At 55.1% G+C, this 16,227-nt stretch overlaps 2 protein-coding genes across 25 annotated transcripts; one reads left to right on the top strand and one right to left on the bottom strand.

The window, feature by feature from the left end:
- Window positions 1–673: 673 nt before the first annotated feature.
- BAG6 (BAG cochaperone 6) lies at window positions 674–11,852 on the bottom strand. 22 transcript variants are annotated; one of them, XM_040644830.1, is made up of 26 exons: window positions 11,624–11,851; window positions 10,800–10,926; window positions 9,354–9,471; window positions 9,055–9,251; window positions 8,768–8,821; window positions 8,531–8,605; window positions 7,678–7,916; window positions 7,074–7,203; window positions 6,434–6,631; window positions 5,978–6,230; window positions 5,551–5,655; window positions 5,332–5,439; window positions 5,097–5,209; window positions 4,905–4,992; window positions 4,419–4,702; window positions 3,740–4,031; window positions 3,413–3,582; window positions 3,180–3,233; window positions 2,953–3,055; window positions 2,737–2,861; window positions 2,414–2,560; window positions 2,257–2,316; window positions 2,003–2,146; window positions 1,816–1,923; window positions 1,147–1,293; window positions 674–859 (listed from the first exon to the last, which is right to left on the bottom strand). In XM_040644830.1, the coding sequence occupies exons 2-26, from the start codon at window positions 10,911–10,913 to the stop codon at window positions 764–766; spliced, it is 3,522 nt and encodes a 1,173-aa protein (XP_040500764.1). In that variant the 5' UTR covers window positions 10,914–10,926; window positions 11,624–11,851; the 3' UTR covers window positions 674–763. The 22 variants fall into 22 exon arrangements, with proteins under 22 accessions (XP_040500764.1, XP_040500766.1, XP_040500767.1 ...); XM_040644832.1 differs by having other exon boundaries at window positions 4,905–4,989; XM_040644833.1 differs by having other exon boundaries at window positions 5,551–5,628; window positions 11,624–11,850.
- On the top strand, window positions 11,853–16,205 carry APOM (apolipoprotein M). Of its 3 annotated transcripts, none has more exons than XM_008711902.2 (6): window positions 11,853–11,982; window positions 14,637–14,791; window positions 15,080–15,153; window positions 15,252–15,350; window positions 15,530–15,628; window positions 16,057–16,205. In XM_008711902.2, exons 2-6 carry the CDS (start codon window positions 14,739–14,741, stop codon window positions 16,080–16,082), a joined length of 351 nt encoding a protein of 116 aa, XP_008710124.1. In that variant the 5' UTR covers window positions 11,853–11,982; window positions 14,637–14,738; the 3' UTR covers window positions 16,083–16,205. The 3 variants fall into 3 exon arrangements, with proteins under 3 accessions (XP_008710124.1, XP_008710123.1, XP_008710126.1); XM_008711901.2 differs by lacking the exon at window positions 11,853–11,982 and adding an exon at window positions 12,019–14,251; XM_008711904.2 differs by lacking the exon at window positions 11,853–11,982 and adding an exon at window positions 12,026–12,286.
- The last annotated feature ends 22 nt before the right edge of the window (window positions 16,206–16,227 follow it).

The raw sequence follows: 16,227 nt of genomic DNA, 5'->3' as shown, positions 1-16,227 counted from the left end.
TGGTCCTGGCTACAAACTTGAGAGAATGTGCCTTTAGAGCTGTCGCGTGGACTCTGCATTCAAGCACCTGGACAGGAGGTCCGTCCAACCCGGTAGATGAGCGCCGCCACTGTCAGACGTGGCTAGGCATGCTAAGACTGTATTTAGGTCTGCAGCTGCTTGGAAATTAAATGGTTTTTTACCGGATGGTTTGAGAGCTGTATGCTAGCCTAGAAATAGGTTTTGTCCATCTCTGAACTCCGTTCTTTCATTTACACGTAAAATGCTTGTGCGTGAAATTGTGTCCTGAAACCTGCCGTTGCCAGGCTTTGTTTGTGTTGTGCCACGTGAACAGTAAAACATGGTAGTGCGCGGCTGCTCACTGGGGAAGGTTAAAAGCGGTCTTCTATAGCTGGGTTCCTAGGGACTAGTCACACTTTTTTTTAAGATTTTACTTAACAGAGACAGCAGAGAGCGGGAACACAAGCAGGGGGAGGGAATGTGAGAGGGTGAAGCAGGCTTCCAGCTGAGCAGGGAGCCTGATGTGGGACTCGATCCCAGGACCCCCAGATCACCACCCAAGCTGAAGGCAGACTAACGACAGCCACCCAGGTGCCCTGGGACTATTCACTTTAAACTCACAGAAGACTGAAGTACTTAGACGACTTAAGAAAGACAACTAAGAGACAAAAGAGCCAGGAAAATCTGACTTTTATTTCTTAAATACTGTGAAGGAAGATGGGGGAAATGGTCCCCTGTTCAGGGAGGGCCATAGAGCAAAGAGCTAGGGATCGTCAGCAAAGGCCCGGTGGGCATTAGGGAAGCGCTGGGGGCTGTAGTTGGGGTCTTCCTGCAGTCGCTTTTGTATATCAGCCCGGAGCTAGAGAGAGAGAGCAAGCAGGTTGGAGGGGCACTGGCCAAGGCCCTAGGATCCCAGCAAGCACACAAGGCCATCCCTTAGGAGCCAGCACTTCCCACCAGCCACACTGTCAGGAGCCCAATATGGCATCACTGAGCCTTCCCAGATGCCACTAGGGAAAAACTCTTTAAAAACATCAAGTAGTAGGCCCAGACTGACCAGTTTGTCTCTGAAAGGACCAGAAAAGAGGGGCCCTAGCCCGACCCCTCCCGCTAGACCATCCCTATTCTGCTTCAAGGTGGGGGCACCTGCTGCCTGTAGCTCTCCTGAACCTCTGGTGCCTCCAGGTCCCGGCTCAGGCTCTCGGGGCTCGTCAGGGGCCGAGCTCCGGCTGCCTTAGCTGCCCGGCTCACGGCCTCTGAGAGCAGCAGCTGGGGGCCCTCACCCTGCATCGTCTGGGGGACAGGGGGTCGGGAGGGAAAAGAGGATCAACGTCAGATCCAATGCCACCACCCAGCTCACCCTTTCCAGGAGCCAACCACTGAGTTTCTAGGCTAGTGAAGAGAAGGGAGCCAGCCCACAGGTAGTTCTGACCGCAGAAATGCCTTCCTAGTTAAATCTGGCTCTGGCCAAGAGGGCATCTGCGTGTGCTGGACTTGCTCTTCAAAACCAGAGGGGCAGGACGAGTCAGGCCACGCGGCACTCAGAGCTAGTCCACGACAGGGAGCCCGCCCTGACCAGACGGGCCCTAGCCACATGGGGGTCAGGCGGCCGAGGGAGGACAGCAGTGCCGGCACGCACTCGCACGAGGTGTGCTGCCACCGCCGTGAGCCAAGTCCAGTCCCAGGAAGGCTTCCTCGTCCACTAAGGGACAGGACAAAGGTTGGAAGAAGTCCTTCTAGCACTAACCAGTTTGATTCTAAACACGACAGGGGAATGTGGGTAAAGAGAGGTCCTCGGGGAAGAGGCAGACCAACCTTACGTCTCTTGGCGGGCATACCACTGAGGTAGGCGTCGCTCAGGGGGGGCTGCGGCTTCACCTTCCGCTGGCTCTGAATATCCTGCTGGATAATCGGGACCCACTCCTGGGGAGGGATAAGATGACGAGGAACTGGCACCACTTCCAGCTGCCCTTGGCCCCCCAGCTCACCTCCTCACACTTACTGGGGGGACTGCAGCTGCCCAAGGCTCTGTCTCAGCCGAAGCTCCATCCTGTTCTTCACGGGAGCCGCCGCCCTCGGGAGGAGGTGGCCCTCGGGACATGGCCTCTTCTGCCGTCGTGCCCGGGGCCGGGGAAGCATTCTCCCGCTGGGAGTCAGACAGCGGGAAGATGCAGGCCTCAGCATCCCCAGCCTCCAGCCCTTCCACCCGCAGCCCTCTGCCCCCCGTTATCTGGCCCCTCGACCTCTCCCTGGTACCTGAGGCTCAGGGGAAGTTCTCTCTGATCCCTGAACTTCCATTGGCTCCTCAGGAAGTGGCTATGAAATCGGACAGAGGAGGAGAACACAAAAGGCCCTCTTAGGCCTCTCCAGTTCCCTCAAGTCCCCTGACCCCATAGCCCATCAGGGCCCTTACCTGGGGGGGATCACCGACCCTGCGAACGTATCTGAGGATGGCATCAGGGCCCACGGGCATGTGCTCCAGAACCACCTGAAGCCTCAGTCCCATCATAGTGGTCAGCCAGCTCACCAAGGACGGGTTCACCCCACGAGACATGCGACGCTGAGGGCAGAAAGCAGCCTTGGAGCACAACATCTTCAACCAGCTTTTGAAAGGTATCACAGGGTAAAGGATGGCAGTTTGGACAAGAAAAACAAAACAAGAACTGCAGGATAGCAGAGAGAATGGAACCCTAAGAAAACAAAAGGCTGGAGATCGGGAGGCTGGGTGGTGCTTACAATTCGGCCATTGATGACTGCAGCAAGTTCCATCTGCTGTCCCCCCAAGCAGTGCAGGTTGAGGGCCAGGCATTCAAACAGGCCCTGGTTACACAACTCCAACAAACGGGCCCCAAATCCACTGTCTGCGGGCAAGATGTGAGGAGGGGACGCTGGCACCGGCACCCTGCGCCTCTAACACCCCCAACGCCCGCGGCCCCGTGTGCCCGCCCCGACCTGTGCAGTGCAGCACGTGCGCAGCAATGCTGTTGAACTGCTCTTGGAGAAATTCCAGGTTCGTCCGGATGATGTCCACGCCGGGCTGAACCTGCACCAAAGACTGAGAAACAAGACACGCCAAGACCCCCAAGTCAGGAGCCCTGCGGAATTAGAGATCGAGGAGGCAGGAGGAACAGCAGCTCCCGTGACCACATGCGGGAGAGGAGGGAACGGGGGTTACTCACAAAACTCTCCCGCACATATTCTTCCAGCCCCGTGATCAATGTGTGCGTTGCCGTCTATGGGGGAAACATGGCAAGCTTAGACCCAACCCCCAGCCCTAGAACCCTGCCCTCCCCTCCACCTCCAGTAAGTCCAGGGCTTGGGCTGGAGCAATCGTCGCCTTAGGTGACAGATAAACAGGAAGTAGGAATGGAAGCTGAAAAAGAGCGCTCTGGGGCCCAGGGTATTCATTTACCCGTATGTTACCAGGTGTGGGCTCTTGGCCGCCCAGGTAGTGCTGGTGGAAAAAGGATCGCAGCTGGGGCTGGAGCCGTTGCAGTGGCTGGAAATGGCCGTGAAGGAGCATCACCACGTCCACCATGGAAAAGTTCTGGCACAGAAGAGAGAGCAGAGCCCCAAAGAATCCTAGAAACAGAGGCCAAAGTCAGCAGTGGCCTTCCCCACCTGGCCTGCCGGCCCACCACCAGCCCGTCGGCCTCATCCCGCCTCGATAACACCCCTCGACAGAGGCCACGACCTACCCCTCCCTGGAGAAGACCAAGGCACCCCCCGACTTGCTCACCGAGGGCCCCATCAGCTCCAGGCTCGAAGATGTTGCTGGATCCACTGAGGCGCTGTATGAAAGCGGCGATACTCTCGCTGCTGCCAGCCCGAGCCCCCAGGGAGCCCAGCAGGGAGTTCAGCACACCCTGCACCACGGAGGTAAAAAACTCCGGTGAAAGGCTCTCAAGACCCAGGCCTCCAGGACTCCCTGCGCCACCAGAAGGGGACCCCGGTGGGGGCATGGTCTGCTGCTCGGGGGCCGGGGGCGGGGGCGGGGGCGGCGGAGGGGGCGGAGGCGCCGTCTGTGTTGCCTGGCAGACAGAGAAGGAACACACAACAAAACACAAGGTGAGAATGGGGACAAGACACCAGAAAGGCACAAACCAAAAGGAGCCCGGAAGATGGAGAGCTCCACTCTGGTCTTTGCTCCCCGAAGCAGAACAAGGACGTGCGCTTAGGCGGCACAGTCAGGTGGAGCGCCAGCCCCTCTCCCTCGAGCGACTCTGCCTGCACAGCTTCGTCTTCCTCTTCTCCAAAACGGGGGGAATCAGAGCCAATGAACATTGTTCCCAGGCTCCCTCCTACCGACAGGCCCCCAGAGGCTGTAGCCCAGCAGCAACATCACAGCAACAAGACGCCAGCACCTGGCTGGGCCGAGGGAAAGGGAGGCTGAGCTGAAGAGCAAGCCAGCCACTCACCTGCAGAAAGTCAGTCATGCCCTGCAGAAAGGCGGGGACGCCAGGCATCGCCACGGTGATGGTGGGAGAAGCCATGCCAGGTCCTCCGGCCCCGGGCCCTGCCGGCCCCAGCAGGTTCCCCAGGAGCTGAGAGAATTGCAGGTCGGCCGCGGAGGGCTGAGGGGGTGGAGGCTGGGCGGGCCCCCCGGGAGCGGGGCCGGCTGTGGTAGCTGTGTTGGTGGTGCCGGCACTGGCTGAAGCAGTGGCAGGGGCCGGAGGTGGAGCCATTCCTGGGGTCCCCTGAGCTACAGAGACCGAAAGAAAAAAGTTGAACGCTGAGGAAAAACGAGACACCACAGCATTTCCGTTCCGGTCTCCCTGGCAGGAAAGCACAGAGGACCTACAGAAAGAACTGGAAAGCACCCATGAGGAGACTAAGAGAGGAGCACCAGCCTCTAGAGCTGTGGCCATCCCTTCAGTTTGAGGCGGGGAGGAACGAGGACTCACCCACCAGAACGGGCTGCATCAGAAGCTGCCCCACAAGGCCGCTCACCATCTGGGCCAAAGAGGCATTGGTGCCCAGCCCGGCGCCCTGCTGAACGGAGAGACGGGAGGCCTTCAGTCCTGCCCTGTCCATTCCCCACCACAGGATTCTCTCCCCAGACTCTCCCCCACCAGAACTCCCCCACCCTTACTCACTAGAGTACCCGAGACAGGAGGCCCCCCAGGATGGGAAGGCCGAGCCTGTGGAGGGGTGGGCCGGGCGATCACCACCCGAGTCGGAGCTGTCGGGAAGCCTGGCACCTGCTGTCCTGTGGGTGGCAGAGGGCAGAGACCGAAGAGGGCTGAGGGCTGGGCCCCGGCCCGCCAGCCAACAGCACCCACCACCGTGGACCGTGCCCCACCTCCCAAGCTTCCCCTTCCGGGTCATTACCTGCGGCCGCGGAGGCAACAGCTGCCACCATGGCCTGATGAGTGATCTGGTGGGCGACGGCGTGCATGAACTCAGGGGGCAGGGAGGGCAGCTGGATGAGGGTGGAGCCTGGGGGGCGGGTCTGATGTAACCTTGAACCTGGACCCCCTTCAACCCACCCACTTGGCCCTACCCCTTCTCTACCCAGAACTCAGCCTGCTCTGATGCCCTCACTCTTACCCAGGGTCTGGCCATGACCAGGGAGTCCTAGGGGGCCAGTGGGAGCACTCGGAACTCCACCGGGCTGTGTGCCAGAATCTGGGCAGGGAGACAGAGAGAGCGGCCCTGAGACAGGCGGGGCCAAGGCCTAACTGTATCCTCCTGAGACCAGCATCCTTCAGGCCCCTACTCCCCCACCACAAAGTCTGCCTTTCCCTCCATCTGGACAGGAAGGAGGCACTCCCTTCACCACACACACCAATCTGCAAGGACAAGCAGTCCCTCCTGCCCCTCCCCACACATGCTGACTAAAGCTTCTGCCCTGGTTCCCCGGCTCCGGCGCCGGTCCTGGCTTCTCCCCTCCCCACCCTCGTGCTCGCACACCTCCACGCCACCCTCCTCCTGCATCGTGCAGCTCTGCTCGACGACGACGACTGCCCTAACTCACCTTGGATGTTCATGTGCATCATGACCACGGGTTCCACGCTCTGGTGGGAAATCCGGATGACCCTCGGGTGGCTGGTGGTCGGGGGGGGAGCCGGCCCTGGCGGAGGAACCCCCTCGGTGGAGGACTCAACCGTGGCAGAAGTGGGAGCCAGGGACGAGGCCTGCCCAGGACCAGGGGGAGCTGCCTCCGCATTGGCAGCCGGGGGGGGCCGAGTCCCGTTCCCCGTCATGGTCACAGTGGTGCCCACGTTGATCTGGAAGAGATGGATGAAACAGGAGTGAGGAAAACAAGAGCCTAACCCAGGGCACTCTGATATACGCTTCTTCAGCCTCCTCATTCTCCGTGGCTCTGTATCGCCAAAGTCCCCACCCCTTCTCACTTCAAGCCTGACAGCTACTCTGGGCCATTCCGCCCACAGCCCTGCATCGTCCGTCCCTCCAGGCTCCCCCGACCCACCTGGATGGGGATGGCTGCCTGCTGAAGCACCATGGGGGTGGTGTAGTGAGACATGGGCCGGACCACGTGCAGGTGTCGTGGGGGCGCACAGGCCAGATTGCAGCGCAGGTCAGAAAGGGCCACGAAGGTGTTGCCCAGCAGCCGCAGGCTCTCCCCCACCAAGTTGATCAAGCGCTGGTCCTCTTCGCGGCCCTCTTGCTGTGCCCCCCAGGGCCAAGCACAGGAAGGCAAGACATTAGGCTGGAACGAACCCCGGTAACGAAAGCACCCTTGAAGAACACCATGCTCTCTACACCTTTGGGCACAGCCAGGGAAGCTTCCTGGCAGGCCCGGTCTCAGCAAATGATTTTTACTCCACATTCATAGGAAGTCCCCTATTAAAACAGGCCCTAGAAAATCAGCACGTCATCTCCTCGTCTCCCTCGCTCTACGTAAGCTTCCTGAGAAGCTCGCTCAAGGAATCAACACAAAAACAGCAAGTGTCACCAAGACTGTCACCGTCCCTATAAGGGAGAAAACATCACGAGTCTATAAAGAACTCGTTTTGTTGCAGACAATGGCATTTTTGGAGAGAAAGGGCCAGCTGTATTTCAGCCCGTTCCACGCGGGACACCCTGGGGGAGGGGCGGGTGGCGCTCACGTTGTTGTTGTAGTCCGTGGTGGCAGCGGCACCCAGAACCTCGTAGTAGCGCTGCAGGAAGGGCTGAAGGCGGCTCTCCAGCCGCTGGAGCTCCTGGAGCACTTCGACGTACTCCGCAGGGGAAGGATGGCTGTGGGCAACCCCGAGACGCAGTGAGCCGAGGCTGTCCTCAGATCCCCGACCTCCCAGCTGACCTAAACTACACTGCCCTGTCTCTCCGCAACCTCCCAGACCCCTGGCCCAATCCCTTCTGGGACCAGCAGAACATCCATCCTTCACCTGCACCCACGGGAAGACAAGGAGAAGAAAATAATTGCTTCCGCCTCCCGCACCACACGATCCCATCCCTATGATGTCAAGAAACAAACTCTGAAGGAAGAAACGTCACCTGTGTGAACTCTTGATCGGCTGGGGAAATACCATCTGGCATTTCCTCGCCCCAAGGACAGCAGTGCTTCCGGCTCAACTGCCAGCCCTAACCTCATTTGCTAACCCTACAGGTAAGACTGCCAAGCGGTCCCCTTCTCCCATCGTACCCCTCCCGACTCTCATACTTTACTCTCGATCCCCCACCGCTCTCCCAAAGGGTCCCTCTGGTTCTCACTTGGGTGCATTTGTCTCTGGGGCAGGTGCCGGGCCCACAGGGGCTGGGCCAGAAGGGGTGAGTTCTGGGCTCTGGGCTGGGGCACGCTCCTCCACTTCTTCTGCCTCCATGGGCTCCCGAGGCGGCACTTCGCTTTCGACTGCTTCTGATGTCGGAGAGCTCAAGGCTGCAGGCTCCGGGGCCATAGTCGGCGTCTGTGGGGGCGGCTGACTGTGCTGTGCTTGGGGTCCCCCTCGACACTGAAGGGCAGAGATTCGGGACACCAAAGGCAGGATGAGACTGCTGCAGATTACTTAGGTCAACGGAGAGCAAGTGGAGAACGAGCTCGCACTAGGCGCCCTGAAGGCAGGGCTTTGCATCTGTCTCTCTGACTCCCCAGCAACCAGCACAAAACTTAAACAAGACGCGTAATAAATAACCTGTAATACTTGAGAGTTACTAACAAAAGAGAGAAACGATGGTTCCCTAAACCTCTGCAAGAAGAGTAAAAAACATCACTCGCTATAGTCACAGCACAAACCAATGGAATTCGAACACCTCAGCATCAAACACAGTAATTAGGAAACTAAAAAAGCATGGACTGCTTCTGTAATTGAAAAAACATGCCACGAGAGTTATCTGATAAGTCTGCAACAAACTTCCCAGATACCAGGCACCAGAGGATTGGCAGGGACAAGACAGCCCGACAAAGATACTTTTTCTGCCCCAAAGAATGAAGACTGCAGAGAAGAGACCAGATTAGGCAGGAAGAATCCGGTTGATATGGCCAGTCATGCCTCTGCTGCCAGGCAGACACAGAACGGTAAGGGAGAATGAAGAGACAAACAGACCCTAGCCAGCCTTGCCCACTGACCTCCATCCGGGATAGTAAGGTCTGTATATCCCTGATCATGTGCTGAGCCATCACCAGCCGGACTCGGGGCTCACTCTATATGACAAAAGAGATAAAATGAGGGTACGTCTGAGATGAAGCCATGAACTCTACCACCCACTGAACCAGGACCCAGCCAGCTCCTCAGCCAGGTCCCCCCCCACCTCATGGCCTCCTTCTCCCAGATCCCCTTCCCTGACCCTCCCAGGCCCGTGATACCTGAATCGGGGCCTGTTCCATGTTGATGTGAACATCCACAGCAGAGCCGTCACTCTGGGAAAAGGGTAAGGGAAGTTGCTCTGGGAGAAGCCAAATACTAAGGCCCCCATACCCCCAACTCATTCTCTGGAGCCCCACCCTTTTTCTCAAAGACTGAGACCATAACAGACCTCAGGGGCCTGGAAACCCAATCTAAAGACCGAGACCTATCTTATGAGCTCTCTGCTATTTCCACAACCAAACCACCCTTCCCCACAAAAACCAGCCTATGTGGAACACAAGCTTACAGGAAGGTTGAAGGTTCCAACCATGACATAGCTGTTGGCATTCCGGTCATGAACAGAGGTCCCAGGCCCCCGAGTACCAGGTGGAGGTCCTCCACCATGGGTGGCTGAGGCAGACCCTATCCCAGAAGATGCTCCAGAAGGGAGCTGAGTCTGAGGAGGAGCCCGTTCCACCAGGTGAATAACCTTTCCCCCAACATCTGCAGGAAAAAAAAGACACACAGCAAAGCATTACATGATCAGGTAAGCCCAAATCCTCAGCTCATCCCTCAACCTCTGAACTGTCTCCCCCAAACTCTTACTGTATTCCTGGAGCTTCTTATCATCCTGCAGAACTCGTCCCTGGTAAATGAGCCGTTGTTTCTCAGAAGGAATGCTGACAGAGGCAGCAATGTGCTCTTTAAACTCCTTTACATTCATCTACAAGCAAAGAGAGACCAAAAACTATCAGCGAAAGTAGGAAAAGGGGAAGGACAGAAGGGGGACGACTGATTTTTGGGAGTGAGGGGTAAAAACCACCCAATCAGGGGCGCCTGGGTGGCACAGCGGTTAAGCGTCTGCCTTCAGCTCAGGGCGTGGTCCCGGCGTTCTGGGATCGAGCCCCACATCGGGCTCCTCTGCTATGAGCCTGCTTCTTCCTCTCCCACTCCCCCTGCTTGTGTTCCCTCTCTCGCTGGCTGTCTCTATCTCTATCGAATAAATAAATAAAATCTTTAAAAAAAAAAAAAAAAACATCACCCAATCATAACATCACTACCCATTTGTCTTGATTGTGAGGTAATTATTGTGCAAAGCCCCAAACTAAGACATGTTAACACCTGTCAAAACAGACAACAAATGTTAACAAACTTCAGGTTACGTGCCCAGAAGAAAATTATGTGGCTGAAAAACAGAAAAGCTAACTGACATTCCCTTCTCTCCCTGGCTCCCAAAGCAATGTGTGTCTACAGATACCAGTGACCCCTCCCCAAACACAAAATGATACAACTCCGCAATCTCAAAGATAAATGCAATGACAAGGAAGGGAGAGTGGGAAATCAAGTTAAGGAAGGAAGGCTCAACCGAGCAGAAAGAGAGAAAATAACACTTTCCGAACTGGACGAGTGAGTCTTGGCAAGTACCAGATTGTTTATATACATCTAATCACACAAGCCTATACAGTTTTTTGAAAGCGTTTTAAAAGCTATGGACCAACCCCTCATGATTTTGTCTCCAAGTATTACAGGAATTAATGGCACGGACAGCTGTGGCTCTGGCGTTAAAATGAAAACATTCAAATTATGCCACAGATACTAGTACTTCCACTCAACAGTTTGTTAGGGGTCTATCTACCTGCGCTATGGGCTCTGATTTCTAGCCTTTAAAAACATAATACAGACCTAATTTTTGTTTTTAAGATTTGAGTTTTGGATCTCTGTTCTGTTTCCCTTCCCAAAGGCAGGAGCCATGTCTCCAATGGGCTGGAGTTCACTCATGATGATGGCATACAGATTTCCCCTTCCTCCACATTTCCCTCTACACTGAGTTCTATCAAGGTGGAAAAAGGAAGAACAAAATCTGCCTCACTCAACAGAAGCCACACCTTCTCACTCAACAAGGAACACCAGAAAACGTCCTGTCTAAAATACGAACAAAGGAACCAATGAAAGAACATTCGAGGACCAAAAAAATCAGGCTCTTCTCTCAGGATAAGTGGCCTATTAAGAGGAAGAGTTAATGAGTGTCTTCCAGAAGTGTTGGGGTCTCACCTGGGCCCCCACAATAAAGGTCCGAGTCTGAGAGTCCAAGGTCTTCACCAGCACCTCCAGGCTGTCAGGCTCCTCCATACTGGTAGTGGTACTGGTACTATCACCGGGCTCCATGGCCGACAGCTCTCTAAGGAAGAATAGAGGGAGGGAGGCCTGCTGTCGCCCAAAGCAGATTTTATATACCCGGAAGCCTCCCCGGCCTGAGTCTCCGCCCTAAGACCTAAAGAGTTTCTCCCACACAAGCACACACACTCACACCCGCCCCCATCCCCCTTCTGATTCCGGGGCACGGGGAGAGAAACACAAAGGGCAGGAGATCGACGGCATAGGGAGCTGGAGGACGGGGAGATGGGAGGGGCTCCACAATGCCAATTACAATAAGGGAGGGCCAGTCAGGCTAGGAAGCCGGGAAGGTAGGAAACAGGAGACCAGTGTCATCACCGGTCGCCATACGACAAAGGTCCCAAAGGTCGGCAAACCCTAGGGAGCACACGAGAACGGGGGGTCGCGCCAGACTCTGCGGAGACAGTGGTTTCGCGCACGCGCGCCACGCCACGCCCATCGAACCCGCCTAAGTCACGACAGACCCGAGATGATGGACACTCACGGGGGGCCAGACTGGCTAGCGGACTGCCCCCCTCTTCCGCCTTCCCTCGATGCTCCAGCAGAGCGAAGCAACTCACACACACCAAACACACACCAGAGAGAGAGAGAGAGAGAGAGAGAGAGAGAGAGAGAGAGACACGCGCGCACACACACACACACACACCCCACCACTACCAACACCACCACCCCGGGCTCCGCCCCCGAGTTCCCCACGGTACCGTCACTTCCGGTCTCCCCCAACTTGCCACCTATGGCCACTTCCGTTTCCCCGATAGTATTTGGGGATCTCTAGGCGGTACTTCCGGCTCCCCCCAAGCTTTACTTTTGTGGGGCACGATGAGGAAGTTCGCGGCCCCAAACAGTGAGTTCCTTGGGGTGAGACGGGCCGGGGCCGGCCTGGATGGGAGGGAGCCGAGCACCCCGAAGAGCCGCCACCACCGTCGCCCGGGGGACCGTACTGCGCCTGCGTGCGTCGCACTACGCATGCGTACACTCTTAGGCACCTCCCTACCCCCCGCTAACGCTGTACATTTCTTCTGTGCACGCGCATGAGCCGTGGGAGATTGAGGTGGCTACTGTAAGTGCCTGAAAATAATTACCAGATGAGATTCTATCCCTCGAAAGGCTGTGGACAGTTGTGTGCCTCTTGGGAGTTTGGGCTCTGGGGATTGTGCCACATGAATCTATGTTAAAGTCTTGGCCGGTAGAGAATTTGAAAGGCGGCACTGTGCTGGCCTCCTAAAATTCTGTCTTCTCACTGGCCCTCGCGGCGCTCCTCCTTCCGCGCCTCCGGAAGTCATCCTTTATTTAGGCGGTTGGAGGTGGTTCTCTAGGTGCTCGTGCGTGCCGTCGCGTCGTTGGGACTGACCTCGGTGCTGCCGGTGGGCGTTTGGCCGGGTGTGGGCGCCATGTTCCTCGCCGGCGGAGTGCGGCCGGAAGGACACGCCATGTTCTGGAGGAACTAAGGATTTACTGCTTTTCAGGACTTTCGTCGAAAAGGGCGCCTCCAAGTTTGGGAATTGGGAGCGAGTGCAGTCAGACTGGACCAAAGCACAAGCTCCCGATCTTGGGGTATTGAAGGGGCCACCAAAGGGCTTCCGCTGATCCGGGTCGACGGGTGGACTGGGCAGTGTTTACCGGCTAAGCCCGCGCCCCGCCCTCGGGCAAGGGCCCTGGCCCCGCGGCGCTGCAACTTCTGTCTGCCCCCGGTGCCCACAGCCTTTCTGGGATTCGTAGTTTCTGCCCACGTCCCAGGACTGTTGCAGTTAAGAGTTCTAATAAACACCTGTTTAGCGAGCAGTTGGTTTGTGCCAGCCAATTTGCTCAGGGTTTTGCGAACTGCCCCATTTAAAAGCCTTTCAACACCTGAGATAGTTATTACATCCATTTTATAGGGGAGTACACTTAGGCAGAACTGACAAGTCCAGGCCTACCAGACCCCGGGTCAAGCACTTCTACTTTAGTGCCCCAATAAATTGTTGTATCAGATGTGTATGTGTATATATATATATATATATACACACACATATATATATATGCTTCTTACTATAAAAAGTGGCAAACATTACCCCCAAACGTTATAATGGGCCCTCATATACCCATCACTCAAATTTTGTTCTTTTCACTAAATCGCAGGCCCACAGCAAGCCTTACCTCTTAGAAATTTTTTGACAGTCTGGTTTATACATAATCTATTAAGGAAGACCCGTCTTTCATTGCATTAATTGCTCCACCCACTTGGCACTATCCAATGAGTGCCTCTTGACAATTCTTTCCGTACTATTGTTTGAGAACCTATAGTCCACCAGAAACTGCAGTAAGTGCCTTTACAAACATTAATTATAGTGAATATTTACTTTGGACTTAACCATGTGCAGGCTTTTGCTAAGGGTTTTACATGCATTATCTCTTTTAATCCTATGAGATTGATGATTTGGTCATTTTACAAGTGAAAAAAAAAAAAAAAGCAGGCATAGAGTTTAATAAAATTGTCCAAGATCTAACAAATAGTGGAGTTAGGGTGTGCACCCACTCTGCCCAACACCAGTATCTATCCTCTAACCCTTACATGATGTAGCCTCTTTTTAGTAATAAATGTTGAGTGAATGAGCTCGTGTCAGTGAACTTTTCTCAGGGGTGTACACATTGTTTCCCTAATTACAAACTTCAGAGAGAAGGCCTCCCATCCACCAGGCCCTGGCACCTGGTTCATACCTGTTCTAAAGAACTTATCAGGCTAGTTTTTTGTTTTGTTTTGTTTTGTTTTACTGCTCTGAAGGCCAGGGACTATGTCATTCATTTTTATGTCTCTAGGGCTTAGCTGGGCAAACAGCTGGGCCTCACAACAGTTTGCTAGGTGAATGAATGAAAGAATCAGTTCAACTCTCTTCAGTGCTGTATAACAGAGCAGGTACCCAGCTCAGATACGACTTGAAAGACCACAGGCTTCTACCTAAAGGGCTCAGCTCTCATAATTCCTGAGAGACCCTGGACATGCCAGGGTATATTATGGACTGATGGCATCTAGAAGAGGGGGAGGAAGGCCCAAACACTGTAGTTAATACAGGTTTGGGTTGGAAAACAAGGTTGAAGTTACTCATTAGCAGGTGAAAGGGTCAAGGGTCGAGGCAAGGGGGCTGGAAGCAGAGTGAACTGAATAACTAGCAGGGGGAGAGAGAGCAGTTAAGGCACCAGCCACTTCACGAAGAGCACCAGCTCCCTCCTTCCTGAAGATGTTCCACCAAATATGGGCAGCTCTGCTCTACCTCTGTGCTGTTCTCCTTAACTCCATCTACCAGTGCCCTGAGTATAGTCCACTGACAACCCAGGGAGTGGATGGGAAAGAGGTATGGACTGAGAAGGGGGGAGCTGATGGTGGGGGCTCCAAGGGACTTGGGTGGGTGGCCTTGGATGACCAGAAGCCACGCTGGAAAAGGAAGGGAGAAAGGGTATGAGTATCACAATAATGAATGCATGAATAAGTAAAAGTATTAATACTCTGGCCATCAATGTGGAAACATGGTAGAATTGGGAGGTGGACGGTTACTCAGGTTAATTGGGGCTACAAAGGAAAAGTCGCTTAATGACTTCCTGTCATAACCCAACCCCTCGTTGGAAAAAACCAGCTGCCACGCCACTGCTAAGTCCTGCCGTCTTAAGAGTGATGATGAAGAGGTTGAATGGGCCCTGTAGTGGGGACCCACCCTCTTCTGATCCCCTCGTTCTCTGCAGTTCCCAGAGCCACACCTGGGCAGGTGGTACTTTATCGCAGGGGCAGCTCCCACCGAGGAGGAGTTGGTGACTTTTGACCCTGTGGACAACATTGTCTTCAACATGGCTACAGGTTCTGCCCCCAAGAAGCTCCAGCTTCGCGCTACCATCCGAATGTGAGTGGTGAGGAGGCAGAGGCACCAGGGGGTGCAGTCTCTGCCCAAAACATGAGCACCCACCCACAAAGAGCTAGGGTCTTTGTGATACCCGCTATTTTTGGCCTACCGAGTTTAACAGTTCTATTAGTTTCCCTCTGAAGAGAGATGGGCCTAACCAACTGTCCCTTGGTAGCTTGAAACCCAAGGGGACCCAGGCTTCAAAGACAGTAAGATGGAATAAATAGAGGCTGGTACTGTGTGACTGGGGTGTCACTCAGTCTTTCGTCCTTGCCACCATTTCCACAGGAAAAATGGGCTCTGTGTGCCCCGAAAGTGGATCTACCACCTGACTGAGGGGAGCACAGATCTCAGAACAGAAGGTTAGTTCTCTCCAGCCCTCACCCTCCCCAAGTCCCCTGGGCTTGCTTGGTTTTGCATCTCTGTCCTCACCCTCTCCCCCCAACCCCTGCCCCAACAGGCCGCCCTGACATGAAGACCAAGCTCTTCTCCAGCTCATGCCCAGGTGGAATCGTGCTGAAAGAGTCGGGCCAGGGTTACCAGCGCTACCTCCTCTACAGTGAGTGGGGATGCTAGGCAGGCAGGGTTGGAGAGAAAGAACAGGAGGACAGGAGAGCCTCTCACTCTGGGCGCTATGATATCACCCGAGGAAGGGCTGGGGGCTTCCATGAGGTCCTCACCAGGGTGGTACTGAGAAGCTGGGACTTTGATGGGCCTGGCCCTGCCCCACTCTTTCAGATCGCTCACCACACCCTCCTGAGAAGTGCCTGGAGGAATTCCAGTCCTTGACCTCCTGCCTGGACTTCAAGGCCTTCTTACGGACTCCCAGGAATCAAGGTGAGGGGGTAAAGTCCCACAGAAGAGAACTAGGACTCACCAAGTCTTCTGCAGGTGCCAGATGAAAGGGACTCAAGTGATGTCACTGAAGGGCATGGTCAAAGGCTGACATCATTAAAGTGGCTGTGCTGACACCTCCATCTGTGTCATAGGCTGTGATGGCACCGGAAGGATGTGGCCAAGAGCTGTGGTGTCACCTGAGGGAGCCAGATGGGCTCTGGGCTACTCAAAAGAGAGGTTTCTTGACTTTGTGGTGGATAAAAGGGGCAGGGGTTTAGATACATAGGGAAAAAGGCCTCAGGGATCCCTTCTTTGATGCGGGGGGGAAAGCGGGAATGCATTCTCCTCCACCCCATTACCACCAACCTTGCTTATCTCCCTGGAGTTCCGTCCTTTCCATCCTCTTCTTTTCTCCCTCCTCCCACCAGAGGCCTGCGAGTTGTCCAGTAACTGACCTGTGGCTTCATCTGTGCCCCCAGATGGATATGGTGGGAGCTGCATTTGTGCTGTGGGGGAGGAGAAGCTGGAGACTCCCAACTCGCTTTCAAGAGTAATAAAGATGATTTTTCAATCCTCATCTCATTTTGGGTTTGTCTCCC

Source organism: Ursus maritimus, unplaced genomic scaffold (genome assembly GCF_017311325.1).
Source record: "Ursus maritimus isolate PB19 unplaced genomic scaffold, ASM1731132v1 scaffold_30, whole genome shotgun sequence".
In the NCBI taxonomy this organism is placed as follows: domain Eukaryota; kingdom Metazoa; phylum Chordata; class Mammalia; order Carnivora; family Ursidae; genus Ursus; species Ursus maritimus.
The sequence above is the reverse complement of the archived record's forward strand: the minus strand, read 5'-3'. Positions and strand labels throughout refer to the sequence as shown.